This window comes from Periplaneta americana, chromosome 7 (assembly GCF_040183065.1).
Source record: "Periplaneta americana isolate PAMFEO1 chromosome 7, P.americana_PAMFEO1_priV1, whole genome shotgun sequence".
Taxonomy (NCBI): domain Eukaryota; kingdom Metazoa; phylum Arthropoda; class Insecta; order Blattodea; family Blattidae; genus Periplaneta; species Periplaneta americana.
The window spans coordinates 134,233,045-134,257,842 of NC_091123.1; the positions used below are offsets into that span (position 1 = coordinate 134,233,045).

At 33.9% G+C, this 24,798-nt stretch overlaps 1 protein-coding gene across 9 annotated transcripts in view; it reads right to left on the bottom strand.

The window, feature by feature from the left end:
• Dscam3 (Down syndrome cell adhesion molecule 3) overlaps positions 1–24,798 on the bottom strand; it is a 2,377,722-nt gene that overhangs the window by 885,427 nt on the left and 1,467,497 nt on the right. For all 9 annotated transcript variants that reach the window (XR_011333174.1, XR_011333173.1, XR_011333172.1 and 6 more), the window contains exon 5: positions 23,063–23,205. Coding sequence is in view for 6 of the 9 variants with exons in the window: in XM_069831322.1 (XP_069687423.1) it covers positions 23,063–23,205 (143 nt within the window). In the remaining 3 variants the exon portion in view is untranslated. The remainder of the gene's footprint in view (positions 1–23,062; positions 23,206–24,798) is intronic.

Consider the following 24,798-nt stretch of genomic DNA (forward strand, 5'->3'; position numbering starts at 1 on the left):
CTCGCCGTGTTCGTTGCATTTGTCTTTCGAGTCTCGTGCGCTTCGAATATTTGAAGCTGTCCACTTACTCTACTGCCTCATTTAGAATTCGCAATTTTCTTATTTTTCTTCCTATGACCATGCCCTTTGTCTTATTTGCATTTATCTTCATCCCATACTGCTCACAGCTGTCATTTAACTCCAGTAGCATATCCTTTAGTATCATTTCCTCTTCTGTTAACAACGCCATATCATCAGCATTATACCATAATTATCACACTAATATTGTATTGTAGCAATTTTCTATCATTAAATTTTACATTTATATCATAAACTTAAATTTAAAATACAACAAAAGATCTGTTAATTCTATTTGTGAATAATGTGTAGGCCTAGACTACATTATTTCGGTGCTTCTCAAACCTTTTTGCCTCATGCGCTTTTCACCATTGATCATACTATTATTCCCTTCTATAGTATTGAAAATATCTTATTATATATATATATATATATATATATATATCTCTAGTGGGTTATTTTACGATGCTTTATCAACATCTTAGGTTATTAAGCGTCTGAATGAGATGAAGGTGATAATGCCGGTGAAATGAGTCCAGGGTTCAACACCGAAAGTTACCCAGCATTTGCTCAAATTGGGTTGAGGGAAAACCCCGGAAAAAACCTCAACCAGGTAACTTGTCCCGACCAGGAATCGAACCCGGGCCACCTGGTTTCGCGGCCAGACGCGCTGACCGTTACTCCACAGGTGTGGACTATTTTATATATTAATACCAGGGGCGGACGCAAGGGGGGGGATTAAGGGGATATATCCCCTCCCGAAATTTCGAGAAAAATACGAAACAAGAAACAAAAATAATATTGATTTTAATTCGTGAATGTACGTAGGAATTAGAGGGTTTTCCACGTAAATTCTCTTTACTAAAATGTTAAATAAACGTATCTTTGCATTGAAAGAAATCCCTATATCTGGGATTTTTCGTGCCTCTGCTTCGCAACTCTGATCCACTGCCCACTGGAGAGTAGCACTGTTCTCTGACACTTACTGCAAGAGATCCAACGCAAGAGGACTAATAATATAACTCGTTATGAGTGACTAAGTGGCCAGGATCCGACACACAAAGTAATTATTTTTCGCATATCATGATATGCACCTCTGCACATGTATGGACATTGTGCCATTGTCATACATCTAAATGACGCAGTGCATGAGGGTAGGCCACTAGAGGGAACCCAAGAAGTGGAACTTAAACTGAAAGGATTCGATCTGACATCGGGATGGGAATCCGATGTGGCTTAGTGGATAAAGCATCAGCACGTAGAGCTGAAAACCCGGGTTCAAATCCCGTTGCCGGAGAGAATTTTTCTCTGTTCCATTCTTCCATCATCATATGATGACGCAGAATTTCTGCACTGAAATATTATCATATGTACTTCGGTACATCGTAATATAAGCCATACAGAAACCAACATTTTTAGTGTCAATGATTGTAGCTAGCCATGTTTTTATCCTGTCACATGGTTTAGCCAGTCTACTACAGTCAGAGCAGATGGACTTTAAGACATGCACTGAACTATGTGAGAATCTAGAAAGAGAACTGGAAGATTTTCGTTTAAATTTTCAGCCAGTGAACCTACAGGCAAAAAGTGTTGCTGAACTTACTGGAATTACGCTGGAAATTCCAAGAACTGCAGGGAGACAAACACAGCATTCTAACTTCAAGACATAGAGTCCTGAAGAGTATTTTAGGCTTTCAATTCTCCTTCCCTTCTTAGACTATTTTATTAGTCAGCTCAAGGACAGGTTTTTAAATCATAAGGGAATCCTAAAGTCCATACAAACTTTGCTGCCTAAAAACATAGTGCGAGCATCAGATGAAGATTTAGAAACTGCTGTTCAGGCTGTAGTAAATCAATGGCCCAATGATGTTGATGCATCACCAGAGTCTTTCTTCAATGAATTGAAGATGTGGAGAAGAAATTTCCTTGATCAGAAAAATCTTCACCTAATGCCTACAGATTTTATATCATCTTTGAACAGGTGCAATGACATTATTTTTCCCTGCAGTCACAAGGGGCTAAAACTTTTCTGCATGTTACTGTAACTACAGCAACAACACCAGAATGGTCGTTCTCAGCATTGCAGTGTTTGAAGACTTACTTGAGGAGCGGACAGATTAAATGGACTGGTCTTGATGATGATACATAAAAATGTAGAAATAAAAGCTTATGAAGTACTGGATGAAATGTCTGAGAAGCCTCGTCACCTTCTTCTGTAAATATCACTCTGTCATTGTTTTTGTATTGCAGTCATTGGAAATATTAAAATTAAAAAATTATGGTTTATTTAACAACGCTCGCAATTGCCGAGGTTATATCAGCATCACTGGTGCGCCAGAATTTTTTCCCACAGGACTTCTTTTACATGCCAATAAATTTACCGATATGAGGCCTGTCACATTTAAGCACACTTAAGTGCCATCGAACTGTGCTGGGATAGAACCCGCAACTTCGAGCACAGAAGGCTATACCGACTAAGCTACTCAGGCCAACTTGTAAATGTTTGTGACTCGAAAAAAATTGTGAGTACGGTATATAAACTTATTTCTGATTATTCCATTTTTACTATCTCCTCAAATCCCTCCCCGAAAAAAAATCCTGCGTCCGCCCCTGATTAATACATATACATTTATCTCATACATTTGTATTTTAAAGTCTTCCTTTCCTCCCAAAACCTTCCTGGTTGGGAAACACTCGTTTAGATTATATGAATGTGCCGCGGGATTTTAGTGGGGCACATGTTGAAAAAGGTTAAAAATGCTGCTTTAAGGAATAACTTTCTCAGCCTAAGTTCCTCTATGTGTTACGTAAGCCTACGCACTTCACAACTAAGCAGTACATAGTTCGATTTCCTACGAGGACAGAAATTTTTCTCAATTGCCGGATTGGATGTTTGTCCCTTATTTTTTACTTGTCCTTGATGTCTTCGCGGTGATCATATATGAATTTGTCGTGTGTTTGTTCAGTGATAAAGCCCCTACACCGCACTGCCTTGAAAATCTGTATAAAAGGAGAATGTATAACAGACAAAAAATAAGTCGCAAATATTTCATAGACTACTGCCACAAATGTTTTCCTTCCTCTAACTTTTAACGGAAAATATAGTCTCATAGCTCTTTTTTCCGGCAGCCAATCACGTTGCAGGTGGGCTACATTTAAACTGTGCGTCTTGTGATTCGCTGCTGATAACGCTATACACTTCCTAGGCTCGATAAATACTTAATATAATCGTTCGCCATTTTCGTTCTTTCGTTGGCGATCGCAGAAAGCACACGAGGACGTTGAATTGAGTTGAATTGAACTGAATTTAACGGAGGGGGCACTATGGCCCAGCACTGGGACCTTGTTCAGATCTATTGCGCTAGCCCTCTGGTGACGCATTCCCAAAGCACACTAAGGTTCTCTGGTCCAGGTTTCGAGCAGGCAACCCCACTCGTCCCTAGGTCAGGTCAACCCCCTCGGGGAACGCTATGGAATGATAATGAAATGGAGAAATGGTGACGGAATGATGTAAATGCCTACTTTGGGAAAAAACGGGAGAACCCCGGGAAAAACTCCAATTGCGACCTTGTCCCCTACAAGTGTCACTATAGATTTTTTTCAATGAAAAAATCTCAGACCTGACCAGGAATCGAACCTGGGCCGCCTACGTGGCAGTCTGAAGGTCTGACCATTCAGTCACCGCAGAGGTTACACGAGGATGTTATTTACCGATCAATTACAGTGGGTTTGATTTATTATCATAGGAACTACATGATGATATTTAACGGTGTGGCAAATAGATTCCTCGTCTGGTAGCTCGGCAACAAAAGAACAAAAATGGCGAACGATACTATCTACCTAGACTTTATAGAGCCTTCACTTTCAAAGGCGTAAGCAAAGAGGAGGAGTCACGCCGGAAATAACAGCGACGCGACTATAGTTATTTTTTCGGAGCCATAAATGTGACACGCTCAGAGTACCACTAGGTTATTTTCCTCTCTACTTCCATTCATTCATTCTGCCGATGACCATCGTGGGAGCTTCTATCTTGCCGGGGATGGCAGCTGTGTCTCGCAGTATAGGATTTCGACACTCCGCATCAAGCAAACCTTTTGGAGTTTCGGAGCATCTTTTATTTTAACAGTTCTTTTTTAGAGCCACTCGCAGTTTATTTTCCTCTGACTACGCGGATGGATGGAGCAGGACGCCAGGCATGTCTCTAGGGAACGAAGCATTCGGGTCACAGTCGTCATGACAACACAGTGAAACTTTGATGACTGCCGGGCAGGCGAGTTTGCCTGCCTCCGAGGAGGAACCTCTACCTGCACTGTAACTCATCGGGCTGCATACAGGCCGATCCAACATTACTAAGGCCCGATTGTATAAACCATTTAATCTTAGATCAGAGGTTAAATTGATCCTTGTTTCAGCTGAACTTGGAATTTTGTGTTGTATAAAGTCTAATCTGAGATTAATTTGTCTCAAACTAAAGTCAACTTTGACTGAAGAAATTTCTCCGATTAAGTTAGATGATCCAAGTTCAGTTATTTCTTTTCTGTTTGAAATATACGAGTGACAGATTGTGCAAATAAAATATCCATTATTATTAATATTAATAGATATGATAGGTACATTTATATATATTTCTTTCAATTTCTTGCCTTAATACACAAACAATCTTATATTTTTATAAGGCTCTATTGTGTTCAGCCGTATCAAATAACATAACCTATAATTATATTATGTTTATAACAACCATTAATTATTCATGGATATGACAGGTACACTCATAAATTTTCAATTAACTGTATTACTAAACGAAAATTGTCGTTTTATAAAGCTTTATTATGTTTAGCAGTATCAAACACCATAACATGATAACAACTCTTCTTATTGTCCGCCATTATTTACATTGCACAAAAAACCAGTGTCTCCAACAGAGTGTACGGAAAGTAGCCAAAAAGTAGTTGTAAAGTCGCTAGATTTCTCATTATCAACAAAGAAAGATTAAATTTTGTCACTATGGGGTGCTAAATAGGTCGCTAAATCCCTATTTAAGCAATATAAAAGTTAAAAGAAATTGTTGTTGAAAAAGAGTTAAAGTCGCTAGATTGGCAACACTGAACAAACCTGTCCGCGCATCACGTATTTCACCTGTTTATGCGATGTTGCCAAATCTTTTTCACGTGAACTTAGATTGCATTTGAACCAAGGTAATTTGATCGCAGAAAAGTTTTATACAATAGAAGAAGTGTCTGAAGTCGGTTCACTTTTCGATCTTCGATCAAAGTTGATCTTTAGTCAGGGAGTTTTATACAATTAGGCCTAAAAGCGGAAATATCGAACTGGCATTCGTAACAAGACCAAACAAGGGTTAGGTAACATCAGAACTCCAGGTCTGGTTACTGCTCGTAATGGATCGGTAAGATTTCTTATGAAATTTCGTAATATAGGGCCCGAAATTCGTGCATTTGAACACTTTTTCTAGACAGTATAAACATTTTCTCACACGTTATCTGAGCCTACACGAATTATCAATTTTGAGTTAAACGTTGTTTTAGCTAAATTACACCCAGACCTTCTAACATGTAACCTACTAACATATAACAAGAAAATTAGAAACGTATTAATCTCTTCAATTTGATTAAATAAATTTATAGTCTATGTTTATGAATTAATCAGTCTATTGAAGAGTTCGCGGGAAAAACGATGAAAATCACATTTCTGTTGAGGATTAGATAATGATCTAATTGAGTCTATAACTGCAAGATGTAGTGGTGTTTCTATAGAAAATAAAGGAAAGGATTACTATATTCGTGGTGATAATTCTCCTTTTTACCATTTTTCATAAGAACAACATTAAATTTCGCAATGATCCATTGAATTAGTAATGACATCAACCTTAAGAAAACTGTGACATTCATCGTTTTTCCCGCGAACTCTTCATATTATAACTTATTTGTATTCTATAATTTTGGAACATATATTTTTTCATAAATTGTCCTACTTTATTCACGTACGATATTATTTTTCTCTATGTTAATATTATATTATATAATTTCACTGTAGCTGTAATTTTAATTTTAGTTCCTATTTTATTTTTAATTTGTATATTCTCTTATAGGTCTATTAATAATATAGCTGAACTGCGACCGAACACGAGCGCTGCTCATTCGGTCCTCAAATTTTGTTAGTATTATTGTATCTTCTTTTTTATAATGATTGTATTATTTTATTTCTATTTCTAATGTTGTAATTATATTCTGTATTCTGTAAATTTAAAATTTAAGTAAATGAATAAAATAAAATACAAGGATGAGTGAAGACCCATTACCAAAAAAAAAATGTTTAAATTGTTGCCGCCCGAGAGGTTGAAGAGAAGAAGACCTAAAACTAAATGGATTCATGGAATTAAAACAACAATGAACTCTTATCCCGAAAATGCCTTCAATTATCAATCTTTAGTTACAAGAAATGTGCGAAGATAAAAAAAAACAAGATGCCAATGAGATCGCAACAGGCCGAAGGGACTAATACTTCACAGGAGGAGGATGATATTATTATTACTGAATACAAGGAAAACAAAATATTTATCAATAAAGTTGGTGAACAAAGGTAAAATTTGACTTTAGAAAATGTAGAAATCATAGAATCTTGCGAAGCTATCTGAGAATTAAAATAAATAAAGACGGAAATTATGAAGACGAAATAAGGAATAGAAATAAGAAGGGAAAATTTGCATTTGCTTGCCTAAGCGGAATATTATGGGCTATAACAGTAAAAAACTAAAAATACCATAATATAATACAATAACAAATATAATTTTTTTATTATTGAGAGTATTATAATTTACGGAGCAGAACTTTGGCCATTAAAAGTAACAACAATGCAATACATTCAGGCAACTGAAGTGGATTTTTTTAAGAAGATCAGCAAGAATTTCTAGAAAATACAAAATTAGAAACTCCATTATAAGGGAAAAGATCAAATTTCAATGTACAGTTTTAAAACATAGCAGTTAAAATTGTACCGCCACGTTCAGCGCAAGGAGGAAGAACGACTGCCAAAATATTTATTGTAGTAGAAACCTGAAGGAAGAAGATGCAGGGGAAGACTTAAAGTTTCCTGGAATCAAGACATTTATGTTGCCGTGAAGAAAGGAAGCTGCAGACTGGAGACTGGATGGATAGAAAGCTATGGCGACAAGGAATCAGAAGATGTTATCGACATTAGTTAACCGATATAGCATATATATATAATATTTTTAATACTGTAAGACCTATAAGACATATTTATAAGCTTAGCAAGACTTTTTCTTCGTAAACGCAAACATCAGGGAGCTGCATGAATTGTGTGAATACAGTGGTAAAATACGGACAATCAGATAGCATGTGCTAAATCGCTGACCTTTATGCCTCCATAAAGAAAAATATTTGCCAAATGCCCTTCGAGGGGTTCAGATATTTAGAATAATATCACATAATATTCCACTTCCACCTGCACCAGTTTTAACCCGATGGGAAACGTGACTAAGTAAGACCTTAAATTATGCTCAGCACCTAAAAGCAGCTAAAGGGGTGGTAATTTCGTTGAATTCGAGTAATGATGCGTCTATTGAAACACCTCAAAATATATGGCAAACAATGAGTTTCAAGGGAATTTTGTATATTTTATACCTGCTCATTTTTACGGTTTACCAGAAGCAATCACATTACTGGAAACTATTTACACTCACTTACATGTGTCACTAGCATTTTTTTAAAGAAACTAAGTCTAATCTGAGTTCTGTTCCTGTCACAGATAGACACTGTGGAGAAAAGAGTAAAGGAAAAAGTGACTAACATTATTTTTAAGAAGTCTTGGATACCAACAGTTGTGCGATAATCGAAACATTCTCGAAGGAAAATCCTCCATTGTACCAAACGATTTAGCTTTGTCTGCGGAAAAATTAACATAATTTAAATACGCCGCAATACCCTCGTATGATGTGGAAAGAAGTTTTCACGATGTAAAAGCATCCTCAGGAATAACAGACACCACGTATTTGTTTGAAATGCAACTCTGTTCGATTTAGATAACGGAACCACATTTGCTTCAAACTCTAAGGAATAATATAATTCATGTTGATTACACATTTTAAACATTTTATATCACTTAGTAACATAGATAACCACTTTCATGTGTTAAAATAAAGTAAATTACAATTACCTAGTTGACGTCACTAATTCTGATGGTGAGTGACATACCTGTAAGCTGAAACTACTCAACTATTTAATTACAAGTTAGTTCAACACATGAAAATGGTTATATTAACTATATTATTAAGGAATAATGTAAGTTAATACTCATTTGCATTGTTACTTTCGTAGGAAAAGTAATTTCTCTTCATTTATTAGTGCTTATTTATCGACATATTTTTCACTTATACGGGTATATTCGCATGCATATTTAGTAGATTTTAGGGGGTTGGAGTGGGGGACGGAAAAATAAAAAATGGGAATTTCCAAGCGGGAGGGTACGGGGGGAGAGGAAAGTAGTATAATGAGAGATCGTTGCATTTTCTACCTAGTCCTCTGGGGATACTTGCTATATGTGCACACTTCGCCTTCAATGCATAATGATAAAGGCCTATTATAAGAATTGATAATAAAAATAGGAAAGTTAAACCTTTTTATTTATCTAAATTCTCTAATTAGACGTCCATTTGCATCCGCATTAAAATGCGATATTAAATTCTACACGAGAGCATTAATTAAACTGAAAACCTTCATATGCGTCAAAATAGTAGATGAGAACTATATCATTAGTATAAAAAACCCGCAGTAAATATCAGTATTTCGAACCACTAGATTACTTTTATTAAGGGATTTTCTGGAAACTGCAATTTATTTCATATATTCCAATGGCTTTTACGTTGAAATCCATTACATTTGTTTTGGTACAGAATTGCTATGAATGGTGATGGTTTGAAAGCACAACTGTACATAGTTTATACGTGAACTGTAATGTGTTTGCACTTTGACTAAAATGTAGTTATAAATTCAAGGAAGGCAGCAAATGCTAATAATATTGTGGAATAGAAGTGAATTTCAGATTAAATACTCTGGGAAATATTCATGAGATAATGCATGTTTATACATATACCTGTAATGTAACATAATATTAATATAATATATCGTTTCTCTAAAATAAATCAACTTAACACCATTTCTCTTTAATTTTAAAAATGTGTTTTATATTTAAAAGCTGTGTCTACTACTAATTTCACAAAACCAAAGGTAGTTTAATATTTGAGAAACGTGTCTACTTATAATTATACAAAATCAGAGGTAGTTAAATATTTAAAAGACGTGTATACTACTAATTAAAAAAAACAAATGCAGTTTAATATTTAAAGGACGTGTATACTACTGATTTTAAAAAAAAACTAGAGATATTTTAATATTTAAAAGACGCGTATACTACTAATTTTTACAAAATCAAAGGTAGTTTAATATTTAAAAGAGGAGTCTACTATTGATTTCACAAAACCAGAGGTAGTTTAACATTTGAGAGACGTGTCTACTTATAAGTTTACAAAACCAGAAGTAGTTTAATATTTAAAAGACGTGTATACTACCAATTTAAAAAAAAAAACAAAGGTAGTTTAGTATTTAAAGAAAGTGTATACTACTGATTTAAAAAAAAAACAGAGATATATTAATATTTAAAAGACGGGTATACTACTAATTTTTTACAAAACCAGAGGTAGTTTAAAATTCAAAAGACGTGTCTACTATTGATTTCACAAAACCAGAGGTAGTTTAATATTTAAAAGACGTGTATACTACTAATTAAAAAAAAAGGTAGTTTAATACTTAATAGACGTGTATACTACTAATTTTTACAAAACCAAACATAGTTTAATATTTAAAAGACGTGTGTACTTCTGATTAAAAAAAAACAAACGTAGTTAAATATTTTAAACACGCGTATACTACTAATTTAAAAAACCAGAGATATATTAATATTTAAAAGACGGGTATACTACTAATTTTTTACAAAACCAGAGGTATTTAATATTCAAAAGACGTGTCTACTATTGATTTCACAAAACCAGAGGTAGTTTAATATTTAAAAGACGTGTATACTACTAATTAAAAAAAGGTAGTTTAATACTTAATAGACGTGTATACTACTAATTTTTACAAAACCAAACGTAGTTTAACATTTAAAAGACGTGTATACTACTAATTAAAAAAAAGGTAGTTTAATACTTAATAGACGTGTATACTACTAATTTTTACAAAACCAAACGTAGTTTAATATTTAAAAGACGTGTATACTACTAATTAAAAAAAAGGTAGTTTAATACTTAATAGACGTGTATACTACTAATTTTTACAAAACCAAACGTAGTTTAATATTTAAAAGACGTGTATACTACTAATTAAAAAAAAAGGTAGTTTAATACTTAATAGACGTCTATACTACTAATTTTTACAAAACCAAACGTAGTTTAATATTTAAAAGACGTGTATACTACTAATTAAAAAAAGGTAGTTTAATACTTAATAGACGTGTATACTACTAATTTTTACAAAACCAAACGTAGTTTAATATTTAAAAGACGTGTATACTACTAATTAAAAAAAAGGTAGTTTAATACTTAATAAACGTGTATACTACTAATTTTTACAAAACCAAACGTAGTTTAATATTTAAAAGACGTGTATACTACTAATTAAAAAAGGTAGTTTAATACTTAATAGACGTGTATACTACTAATTTTTACAAAACCAAACGTAGTTTAATATTTAAAAGACGTGTATACTACTAATTAAAAAAAAGGTAGTTTAATACTTAATAGACGTGTATACTACTAATTTTTACAAAACCAAACGTAGTTTAATATTTAAAAGACGTGTATACTACTAATTAAAAAAAGGTAGTTTAATACTTAATAGACGTGTCTACTACTAATTTTTACAAAACCAAACGTAGTTTAATATTTAAAAGACGTGTGTAATACTAATTAAAAAAAAACGAAGGTAGTTAAATATTTTAAAGACGCGTATACTACTAATTTAAAAAAACAGAGATATTTTAATATTTAAAAGACGGGTATACTACTAATTTTTACAAAACCAGAGGTAGTTTAATATTCAAAAGACGTGTCTACTATTGATTTCACAAAACCAGAGGTAGGTTAATATTTAAAAGACGTGTATACTACTAATTAAAAAAAGGTAGTTTAATACTTAATAGACGTGTATACTACTAATTTTTACAAAACCAAACGTAGTTTAATATTTAAAAGACGTGTGTACTAGTAATTTAAAAAAAACAAAGGTAGTTAAATATTTTTAAGATGCTATACTACTAATTTAAAAAAAAAACCATGGATATTTTTAATATTTAAAAGACGGGTATACTACTAATTTTTTTTACAAAACCAGAGGTAGTTTAATATTCAAAAGACGTGTCTACTATTGATTTCACAAAACCAGAAGTAGTTTAATATTTAAAAGACGTGTATACTACTAATTAAAAAAACAAAGGTAGTTTAATATTTAAAAGACGTGTATACTACTAGTTGTTTTTAAAAAAACCAGAGCTATTTTAATATTTAAAAGACGTGTATACTACTTATTTAAAAAAAAAACCAGAGATAGTTTAATAGTTAAAATACGTGTCTACTATTGATTTCACAAAACCAAAGGTAGTTTAATATTTAGAAGACGTGTCTACTACTGATTTTATAAAACCAAAGGTAGCTTAATATATTAAAGATGTGTCTACTACTGATTTTATAAAACCAAAAGTAGTTTAATATTTAAAAGACCTGTCTATTACTGATTTTATAAAACCAAAGGTTATTTTAATATTTAAAAGTCCTGTCTACTAGCCTACTGATTTTATAAATCCAAAAGTAGTTTAATATTTAAAAGACGTGTCTACTACTGATTTTATATAACCAGAGATAGTTTAATATGTAAAAGACGTGTCTACTATTAATTTCACAGAACCAAAGGAAGTTTAATATTTAAAAAACGTGTCTACCACTAATTTTACAAAACCAAAGGTAGTTTAATATTTAAATACGTGTCTACTACTAATTTTACAAAACCAGAGGTACCGGTAGTATAATATTTAAAGATGTGTCTACTATTAATTTCACAGAACCAAATGTAGTTTAATATTTAAAAGTCGTGTCTACTACTGATTTTATAAAACCAATGGTAGTTTAATATTTAAAAGACGTGTCTACTACTGACTTTATAAAACCAAAGGTACTTTTCGCATGTGCAACTTCAAATGTACATTTAAGTGGAATCGATTTACATATACCAGGGTCGGCAGGTTATCTATTTGTGACTTCTCGTCGCAGCAAGGTCATACAAAATAATAAGGCCATGAATCGAATGGAATGGAATTTCTTGAGGGCGGTACTACGACCCAGCATTGCGACCTTTCAAGATTTACTGCGCTATCCCTCAAGCAAAGCGCATTCCCAAACCACACCGGCTGACTACTCTAAGGTTCGCTGTATATCCAGATTTCGAGCAGGCAAACCCCGACCTCATTCGCAGGCCAGCCATCTCCGTGTGTCGCATACTGTTAATGAATATGTTAATCAAATAATTGGATTCAGAGATGTTAACGGAATGATTCCGATGCTCATAAAGATAATATAAGAACGAGGGAAATACAAGGAGAAGGAGATTACAAGGAGAGAAGGGGAGTACTAGAAGAACAAAGGAAATATAAGAACAAGGGGGGAATGCAATGAGAAGGGGAAGACAGGGAGAACAAGGAGAATACAAGCATTATAGTAGAATACAAGGAGAATAAAGGGAATACAAGCAGGAGTGGCATGCCAGAAGAAAAATGGTTATAATACAAACAGAACAAGGACAATACAAAAAAGGTGTAGACAAGGACATCGTTTCCAAAGTCATGTCTTTTTGGTGATTATTTTCAGTAACTATTAGTGCGAAATGAATAAAATATCGTACTTATAATTAAAAATTTGAAAATTTTGTGATTTTTTTTACCGTAATGCCATAATCGTAACCCTCATATAAATACACAATCTCAATTATCAATGATCTTGCACATGCAACATCCATGGCAATATAAAGTTGCTGTTAATAATAATAATAATAATAATAATAATAATAATAATAATAATAATAATAATAATAATAAAGAATCCAGAGATTCATTACTGCCCTCAAATAAGCCCGCTATCGGTCCCTATCATGTGCAAGATTAATTCAGTCTCCATCATCATATCCCACCTTCCTCAAAATCCACTTTAGTATTATCCTCCCATTTACATCTCGGCCTCCCCAAAGGTATTTTCCCTAAAGTCTTCCAACGAACACACTATCTGCATTTCTAGATTCACCCATACGTTCCCACCTCAAAAATCTGGATTTAATATTTCTAATTACGTTGGATGAAGGAAACAATGCGTGCAGTTCTGTGCTGTGTTAACTTACTCCAACCTCCTGTAACTTCACCTCTCTTAGCACCTTTTTCTCGAACACCCTTAGCTTCTGTTTTCTCTCAAAGTGAGAGTCCAAGTTTCACAACCATACAGAACAACCGGTAATATAACTGTTTTATAAATTATAATTTTCAGGTTTTTGAAAGTAGATTGGTTGACAAAAGCTTCTCAACGGAATAATAGCGGCATTTATCATATTTATTCTGCGTTTAATTTCCTCTCGAGTGTCATTTATATTTAGCTACTGTTGCTTTAAGGCATTTTAACTTTTCCACCTTTCAAACGATAGATTTTCAATTTTTATATTTCCATTTCGTACTATGTTCTGGTCACGAGAAATAAACGTACATACATACATCTTGATTACACAATTTTTAACAATGTATCACTTCGGAATATGTATGATAAGACTTTCTTGTGTTAAATTCTAACGTACCTTGTTTACATGTTTCGACCTTTTATGGGTCATTCTCAGAACTGGTAAACATATACTTTGTTTTTTTTTCGGGATTTCCTTCCAAATAGCATGTCATTACTTGCTTGAAATATATTCCTGTATTAATAATAATAATAATAATAATAATAATAATAATAATAATAATAATAATATTGTACTCTTCGTAATTCAATCCTATTGTTACTTAACCCAATTTTGTTTTATATGAAAACTCAGTCACCAATGATTTTGTAGGGCTAAGTCATTGGAAAGAACAACAAGAATTCTCAAATAATTTTTCTCCCTAATCTTTTGCAACTAACATCTTCGAAGATACTATATGTCTTTAAAATGATTTTGACTTTCGTTTTATCGCTGAAAAAATGAAGATATTTTCTCGAAGATTAGCTACTTCTAAGAAATTTGCGGAAAATTTACTGTCATAATTATATCAATCCCATTTATGATAAAAAAAATCTGCATGTAATTCTTGGTGCATATTTCTATGTCAAAAAACGTCCTGGCTGCAACTTAATAACCGTAGAACACTTCATTCGCTGTCTCTTTTGTTTCGAGTTCTCCACACTTCTAGTGCAAATTATCTTGGTTCCCGGTTTAACTAGTTATCCTCCAATCACAATCTAAACACCAGGTCACAGGAGAGTCAAATCCTAGCAATTCCTTCTCATAGAACATCCCACTATTCATCCTCTTTTACTGTCTCAGTCCCCCGTGAATGGAATTCTCTACTTCACAAGATTAGGGGCTGCCAGACAATAACCACTTTCAAGAAAAGACTAAACGATTTCTTACGGGCGCAGCCAAACTGAAGTTTTAATTGTGACCGAGTTTAATAATTTAATTTAATTTAGGTATGACTATTATTATTATTATTATTATTATTATTATTATTATTATTATTATTACATAATTATTTTATTGATGTTATGAAGATAAAAAGAATTGTCATTGTATTATTGTAAATATGTATTATATTATATTGTATTGTATTGTATTATATTATATTGTATTAATTATGTTATTTTCATAGCAATGTAGTAATTTTCTATCATACTGGTTGCGTGGAAGAGAAGGCCGAATGGTCTTAACCCTACCAGCTAAAATAAACAACAATTAGTATTATTATTATTATTATTATTATTATTATTATTATTATTATTATTATTATTATTATTATTAAATGTTGTTATCATCTGTGTTATTCTTCAGAATTATTCGGCCTTGAATATTCAGAAGTCAAGATCAATAACGGATATTTGTATGCAGTCTAACTTCGAATGTTTTAACAATGTTCCTCACATGCCAAAACACCTGACTAATAACTTTTCTTATGATCATTGTGACTGCTTTGCTTTAAATCTGTTGACAGTATTCCCCAGATTCCCAGTAGCTCAAAGCAATACGATAAAAAAAGTGGAAATTTATCGCGCTCAACTACTATCCCTATAAGAGGGGAAATGTAGCGAACGTCTTCTTGGCTTGATTCACTTCATATAAGTCGACCTGTTGAATGTGCAGCAGAAGGATATACACGGCTCACATTATATTCCAAAGCGGAATTCTGATACACACCGAACTGATTTCCACCGAAGGCTTTGGAGTTTTCTTTTTCAAAACTTTTGTAATGCATCAACCACTCCAGGTTACGGTTTCAAGATGGTATCTTGCAATGACTTGGATTTGGTATGGATATGACGCTTGAAATGTAGCCTACAGTACATGTTGTAAAGCTTTTACATTGCACGTAATGGATCATTCTCCTGAAAAGGTACATTTTACTGTCACAGCAACGTTTCTCAGAGAATATAAATTCTAAGCACTCAGTATTTATAATAAAATTAAAAGTAAAAATAGGGAACATACAAACAGTACAAATTGTAAATTAATTTTATTCCCTAGAATTGAATGTTGACAAAGAACGCAAAAAGTCACGTCAGTGGACTGTTATAGCCTGAGGATTCCGGGTGGATTGACATACTGCATTTTATGTACTGCTATTTGACATAAAGTAATTTGACATATAATCTATTTTACTTACAAGTATTTGGCTTATTTATTTTTAATCTAATATAATTTGACACAACCTTTTAGGTATACTTTTTCTTGCATACAATTTGGCTTAATTATTTTTCATCTTATATAATTTGGCACAACATTTTGGGTATACTTTTTCTAGTTTATTTATTTTTCATCTCATATAATTTGACATAACCTTTTAGGTATACTTTTTCTGGTATAAAATTTGGCTTATTTATTTTTCATCTCATATAATTTGACACAACCTTATAGGTATACTTATTCTGGCATACAATTTGGCTTATTTATTTTTCATCTAATATAATTTGACAACCTTTCAGGTATACTTTTTCTAGCTTATTTATTTTTCATCTCATATAATTTGACATAACCTTTTAGGTATACTTTTTCTCGTATACAATTTGGCTTATTTGTTTTTCATCTCATATAATTTGACACAACCTTTTAGGTATACTTTTTCTGGCATACAATTTGGCTTATTTATTTTTCATCTAATATAAAAAGGGAGATTACTTGAAGGAAAAACTGAATGAGGTAGAAACAAATAGTAAGAATAAAAACATTCGAGATTTATATAAGGGTATAAAGGAATTTAAAAATGGATATCAGGCAAGGGTAAACGTGATCAAGGATGAGAATGGTGACTTGCTTGCAGACTCTCATTCAATCCTGAACAGATGGAAAAACTATTTTGGGCAATTACTAAATATACATAGGCCAAATTGAAATGATCGGGACGAAATTGAAATACAAACTGCTGAGCCATTTATACCGGAACCCACACTTTCTGAAGTCGAAATTGCGATAGAAAATCTGAAAAAGTACAAGTCTCCAGGTATTGATCAAATTCCAGCAGAATTAATACAAGAGGGTGGAAGGGTAGTATCTAGCGAAATTTATAAACTTGTACTTGCAATTTGGGAAAAGGAAATTGTACCAGAACAATGGAAGGAGTCCATAATCGTACCTATTTTTAAGAAGAGGGACAAGACTAACTGTAGTAACTTTCGAGGAATATCCCTTTTGTTGACGTCGTACAAAATTTTGTCGAATATCCTTTTGAGAAGATTAACTCCATATGTAGATGAAATTATTGGGGACCATCAGTGTGGTCTTAGGCGTAATAGATCGACTATTGATCAGATTTTTTGTATTCGACAGATATTGGAGACATAATGGGAGTATAAGGGTACAGTGCATCAGTTATTCATAGATTTCAAAAAGGCGTATGACTCGGTTAAGAGAGAAGTTTTATATAATATTCTTATTGAATTTGGTATTCCCAAGAAACTAGTTCGATTAATTAAAATGTGTCTTAGTGAAACTTACAGCAGAGTCCGTATAGGCCATTTTCTATCTGATGCTTTTCCAATTCACTGTGGGCTAAAGCAGGGAGATGCACTATCACCTTTACTTTTTAACTTCGCTCTAGAATATGCCATTAGGAAAGTTCAGGATAACAGGGAAGGTTTGGAATTGAACGGGTTACATCAGCTTCTTGTCTATGCGGATGACGTGAATATGTTAGGAGAAAATCCACAAACAATTAGGAAAAACGCGGAAATTCTTGTTGAAGCAAGTAGAGCGATAGGGTTGGAAGTAAATCCCGAAAAGACTGAGTATATGATTATGTGTCGTGACCAGAATATTGTACGAAATGGAACTATAAAAATTGGAGATTTATCCTTCGAAGAGTTGGAAAAATTCAAATATCTTGGAGCAACAGTAATAAAGCAAAATGATACTCGGGAGGAAATTAAACGCAGAAAAAATATGGGAAATGCCTGTTATTATTCGGTTAAGAAGCTTTTGTCATCTAGTCTTCTGTCAAAAAGTCTGAAAGTTAGAATTTATAAAACACTTATATTACCGGTTGTTCTTTATGGTTGTGAAACTTGGACTCTCACTTAGAGAGAGGAACAGAGATTAAGGGTGTTTGAGAATAAGGTTCTTAGGAAAATATTTGGGGCTAAGAGGGATGAAGTTACAGGAGAATGGAGAAAGTTACACAACGTAGAGCTGCACGCATTGTATTCTTCACGTGACATAATTAGGAACATAAAATCCAGACGTTTGAGATGGGCAGGACATGTAGCACGTATGGGCGTATCCAGAAATGCATATAGAGTGTTAGTTGGGAGGCCGGAGGGAAAAAGACCTTTGGGGAGGCCGAGACGTAGATGGGAAGATAATATTAAAATGGATTTGAGGGAGGTAGGATATGATGGTAGAGACTTGATTAATCTTGCACAGGATAGGGACCAATGGCGGGCTTATGTGAGGGCGGCAATGAACCTACGGGTTCCTTAAAAGCCAGTAAGTAAGTAAGTAAGTAAGTATAATTTGAGACAACCTTTTAGGTATACTTTTTCTGGCATAAAATTTGGCTTATTTAGTTTTCATCTCATATAATTTGATACAACCTTTTAGGTATACTTTTTCTGGCATAAAATTTGGCTTATTTATTTTTCATCTCATATAATTTGACACAACCTTTTAGGTATACTTTTTCTGGCATACAACTACTTTGTTTCATTTGTTACATTCACATACCATGTTTTGACATACTCTACTGTAATTTATATTATGCGCATTGTTAATAGTTCCTGCTATAGTTTCTAAGCTTAGTTTTCTTTGCTTAAAATTATAGAGGTTTCGGATATATAAAAATTATGGAGGGTGAATCTGTACAAATAACAAGAGGGCGCAACATTTATCTTTTAAGTCACGGGTTCTCAAACTGTGCGTCGCGACGCCCTGGTGCTCGTCGGTCTATGTTTGGGACGTCGCAGCTATAAGGTAAAACTAATAGTACATTATGCAACGAGCCTATAATGGTAGTAATTAAGACGCGAGTATGTTTGTTTATGAAACGAGCGCAAGCGAGTTTCATAATTTTTTTTATACGAGCGTCTTAATTACCATTATAGGCAAGTTTCATACGACTTTTTATGCTCGACCATATTTCTAACTTGAAATTATTCATAAGTATTCATGTTATGGTTATCTAAGCGAAGAGCGGAACTGACCTTCTAAATTGTGAGATGTGCGCAGACGCGAAAGTATTGATTTTTTCCGAGGGACGAATGTCATTGACCTTGATATAATCTAGAGAATAACATGAACATTAATATTGATATAACCTGGAAATTGATTTAGAATTGAAAAACGAGATGACAAATTGAATTTATTTGAATATTATTTACAATTAACGCCAATTATTATAGTAACAGAACATAACCTTCTGCGACAGTATTGGATGTCCGGCCTCCGTAACCTTTCGCTAATTGTCTTTCGATTGCATATCCGAGAATAATCGATACTTGCGGTTTTATAATGGTACAATGGTGATTTCTCATTGGCTGAATAACTGAACTATAATGAATAGGTGTACTTTAATGAGGTGCATTAAAGGGCTACTACCAGGTGTATGATTACTACATTTCGGCATGGTCGAGCATAAAATAATTTATAATGCAGTCTATAGTGAAACATGATATCCAAGTTCTCACTATGTGTAGATATTTATTTTATTCCAATTTTGTATTTTTACAAGCTGCTAAGGAAGGCTACAAGAGCATTTTCTTAACAATAAAACCACCAAATCAAATTTGAGCATTTTTTTTAATTTTGGTTACAAGAACGTCCGTCGCACGGAAAATCTGACGTGTGAAGGACGGCGCAGTCTCAAAAAATTTGAGAACTCCTGTTTTAGGGGATTCTTACATCAGAAGACTACAGCATACAGCCCAAGGTATCAACAACGTAAGGATGAGTGACCCATTTTGGATTACTTAAGAACATGTGACAACAATTTTACTTTATAATTTGTTATGTTTATTTTTTTAATGTCAATACAATATAGGCCTTCAAATTATGTCAAATGAATAGTATACCGAATTAATAGCATGCAAACGATATGGATGCCAAATTTAATGAGTAGGCAAAATGTGAAGCAAGTAAAGATATTGTATGCAAAAAATATATATACGTATATTAATAATGTATTAAAATTTTGTATACCAATTTTGAATATGCCAGATCTCTTGTAGGTGAAAAGTAGTACGTTAATCAGCCCGGTACGAACTCTCAAACGGATTAATACAAAAGATTGTAACTCAAAACTGAAACTAAATTATGAACCGAAAACTGCATTAGGCCTAGGTCTATTTGATATTTAAATACATCAAAGTAAGCATTAAAACTTTAAGTAAGTGCGTGATATTAAAATAATGAATTTTACAACAGACGAAATAGTTGTCACAAAAATTCAAGCCACGTCGGAGGAGAAATCTATTATATTATAGGAAAACCGCTACAATTCAGATAAGTGACTAATTCACGTCTTGGTTATTACCGGCTAGCCATGTTGTATTGGAAGCATATTGCTTTCATTTTTTGTTTAATATACAGGCGACATAATATTTTGTATTGAAGTACTAGATTTTGATTTTGCTAAGATCATTCTGTCACATCTGTGGAGAACATGTCACATTTATAAATATTAAGTAAATAGGCAGGTAAGAGGGTTTAGACATTACTTCAAAAGAAAAACTTTATGGCCTCAAAATTGCTGGATTGCACAAGTCGGCCATTCGTCAACAACAAAGTGGTGGAAAACATTTGTGCGACAACGCATCGTACAAGTAGAGAACTCAACGTGACGCAAACAACAGTTACAGGAAAAATCTACATCGACATACTGTCGGAGTGGTTTTTGTCTCAGATGGAAGAAGAGGTACCCAACTTCATTTTTCAGCAAGATTGGCCTGTGCCACATTGGCATAACCTCGAACGAAATCATCACAACCAACATCTTCCAGAACGTTGGATTTGCCATGCTGGTGTTGTGTCCTCTCAGGTTATACGACCTAACACTTTGTGATTTTTTGTTTTGGAGGTAAATGAAGGACAAGGTGTTCATACCCGCATTTTCACAGGACTTACAGCAGTTAAGGCAATGGATAAGCGACGCGGTTGCCTCATTTGATTTGATGAAGCTATGCTAGCAAAGGTGTGGCAAAAATTGAAGTATCGTCAGGGGCGTCCTTTGGGGCTTTCGGGGCTCAATCCCGCATGAAAATTTATGTAATATATTATTTCAGATATTTACGAACAACTCTCAAATATAGAGGAAGTCTCGTTCTCTTCATAGTCAAGGTCTGGACTTCATCTGCGCGGAGGAGATGCTATAGTCTTCTGTTGTAGAAGCGACAGATAAATTCCAGCCCGTATATGCTAGATCCCCAATACACCTAACGAGAAGAGTATGATATAGTTCCTGGTTCGGCGTAGCGCGCAGTGCACGGAGATGCTAGATCCTATAACACAGATGTAACTAGTGAAGGCGCACGGAGAGGGACGACTGTTGGGGCTCATTGAGTTCTGTCGCGGTCGCGTTCGTATCGCGATAAAATAGTGTAATACAAGTAAAGGTAATGTAATTTTATGAGAAATAATTAAATGACTTTTTAATTTTAGTACCACGCATGACAAACTGTAGTATTTCAAATAGCTCCGGACAAATTCTAGGCCACGAGACGCCACTGAGTATCGTGTAGACATCTGCTATGTCACAAATAGCGCCCACATCGAAGGCTAACATCTGTGAATGTCCAAGAGAACTTTGAAGGATAATTTTTCATGTTACAAACAATTTCATTACAACAATCACAGGAATGTTTTCTTTTTGTAGCAATCATTTAGAATTGCCCTGTATTAACTAAAGTCCGGCTGCCCTGTTTTCTTTTCTTTCTTTTCTTTTTTTTTTTTTTTTTTTTTTTTTTTTTTTTTTTTTTTTACATCTGCTTCATTCAAATAGTCTTAATATACGGTAGCATACCTGCACAAACAGCGCTCAACGAGCGCGCGCGCTCCTTCGGAGCGGGAGAGCGGTGTTTCCCGCTCGCCGAAACGGAGAGGAAGATACGTCAGAATGACATAGACTTGCTATAGGTAGAGGAAAGGGAAACGACCACTCAGTGATCTAGTGGAGTGCAGTGTGTAGGCCTATTCTCAGTAACTGTTTCACGTTGATTACCTACTGCTACAATACAGTATGGAGAAATCTAAAAGACTGAACATAACATTTAACATTTAACGATTTACAGCTCTAACTTATTGATCTTCAATGTGACCTAAGGGCTAAAGATCGTTTGAATAATACTACTAGCCTGGTTGAGTTTCACAAGACTAAACATTAGTAATAATATCCACGACTACACAGGCTGGCTGTGAATATGATTGCTATGTTTGGCTCAACATTTATATTTGTGAGCAACTGTTTTCTATAATCAACTTTAATGAAGGCAGGCATCGAACATCTGTAACTGATGTTTCATTACGGACAGTAGGCTATTGTTCCTTTCAGCTGTCAATAGCGTAAAACCTCGTTTTGATGTACTGATAAATAAAAATATAACAAAATGATAGTGTACACTTAAGTAGCTATAGAATTTCTATTACTTCTGTAAAATAAATATTTCTTTATTAATTAATAAGTCCAAGATAGTTTTGCAAACACTGAAAGGGAATTCATTTCATAAACACTAGTAATAGTACTTCCTTTTGTGTACATTTTGTACGAGATCACCCCTTCTTCCAGTCCACCCTTATACAGAGCGCAACTAATATCTGCATTCCGCTCATGAGCTGTGATCCGGCTCGGAGAGCGCAAACCTTGTGCAGGCCTGATATAGGCCTATTTATGAAATAATATTCCCTCACTTATATCTAGTTTCAATTTCGGATTTCCAGTTAACCTATTATGTCAAAGAAGAGTTTCATTCGAATAATAGAAAACGCATAAAATTGACAACGCATTAAACCTTTATGTTAGCTAAAATTTCATACTACTATAAAGTTCATGGATAGTTTGAATTTTTCCTTCATTTATCAAGCAAAAGTTTTGATGAAGTAGCACGAAAATATCCAACAGTTCATCAATGTACCATATGGAAATTATATCATCTTATTATAGCTGTTGACTGCGTTATTACAGTAAGCATTTGTATACACAAAATTGTGGTACTCACCAGCCCTGACTTTCACGTCCCTGCTCAGGATGGCTCCTCCGAGGTTCGACGCTTTGCAGCGGTACACTGTAGAGTGAACATCAGCACGATAATCTTCTGCGCGAAATGGAGGGAAGTACAGTGTTCCATTCCCCAGCGTCTGCCTGCAATAAAAGAAACTCACTTTATGTCTGTCATATCACAATCCCATGTTAAGATTTCATTAAGATTCGGTTTTATAGGTCCATACATGTACAAAATGGGGCGAAATCGGAAGGAGCAGACTAACCCATTGAAGCCCAATAAAATTTATGTCTCTAAAGAGGATTTATACTCGTATATGCATCTTGAAGATTAAATGGCCATAACTCTTCATCGGGTCCATCAATGTTTATTAATCAAAATTTTACCAGTTAATCTTCTTGCATTAAGCTATATTATATTATGAGTAAAAATAACAAAATAAATTGAGTGTAACAGCAAAACAGATATCACAATGCGATGCATCTATCTGCCCCGTCAACATCCAGGAAAGCCGTACGACTGTTTATTTAACCTGGGCCCAACCCATCCAAATCTGCATACGAGATAGTGCACCGCAGTTGGTTGCAGATTACAAATTATTTTTAAATCATACACAAAAATGAGAATGCATATTTAGATCGTATTAAATTTTGTACCTTCCACTTTTGCAACATTGGGCACTAATGCTCATTTGTTCGGTCTCATTCCAGAAGGTGTATCTGGTACAGTTTTGCCCATACAAAACTACTACTCCTGCTCCTGCTACTACTACTACTACTACTACTACTACTACTACTACTACTACTACTGCTGCTGCTGCTGCTGCTGCTGCTGCTGCTGCTGCTGCTGCTGCTGCTACTACTACTACTACTACTACTACTACTACTACTACTACTACTACTACTACTACTACTACTACTACTACTACTACTACTACTACATGATCACATATCACCGTCCTTCGCAAGTCTTTCGTGGGTCCGACTTAAAGAACGTAGAACTTTGCACTCTTCGTCTTTACTCTTTCGAATTCTGCACACTTCAACACCAAATTACCTTTCGTCTCGTTTCTCTTATCTATACTCTAACCACGACGTAAATACCAGAACACTTATCTGTGGCGCGTTAAGTATACCTCTTCATAGAACATCTCGTTTAAACAAACTCCTTTAAACAACTCCTTTAGACATGCATCCTGATAGTGCTGTATTTTCAAAATTGTCTCATAATAATCTCTTTCTATTATCTAACATTATTTGAAATATATTAACATTCTATGTATTTTAGCTTAATTCTGCTACATAGTTTGTATTTCAGTGTTTAATTAATAGTTCATAGTATTTTGTTGTTTAATTCGTAAATAACTCTTGTATACATGTAGCTCTTATCTAAATCAAATTGTTGAATTCTTTGTAAGTTCATACATATGTGTGTATACTTTTTGCTGGTTGAGTGGAAGAGAAGGCCTTACGGCCTTAACTCTGCCAGCTAAAATAAATCATTATTATTATTACTACTACTAATATAATTAAATCACGCACTAATTAGCTAATGCAAACAAATGCTACTACGAACTCCAAAAATCTGGTGTTCAAAACCCTCTCCAGAATAACAATACTTAGACACTACAAAACTATAATATTACCTATGTTTTTACAGTCAGCAGTAATGTGGATTCTAACAATCACAATACAAATAAATAAACAGAAAATTCGCACTTGTATTCTCATCTG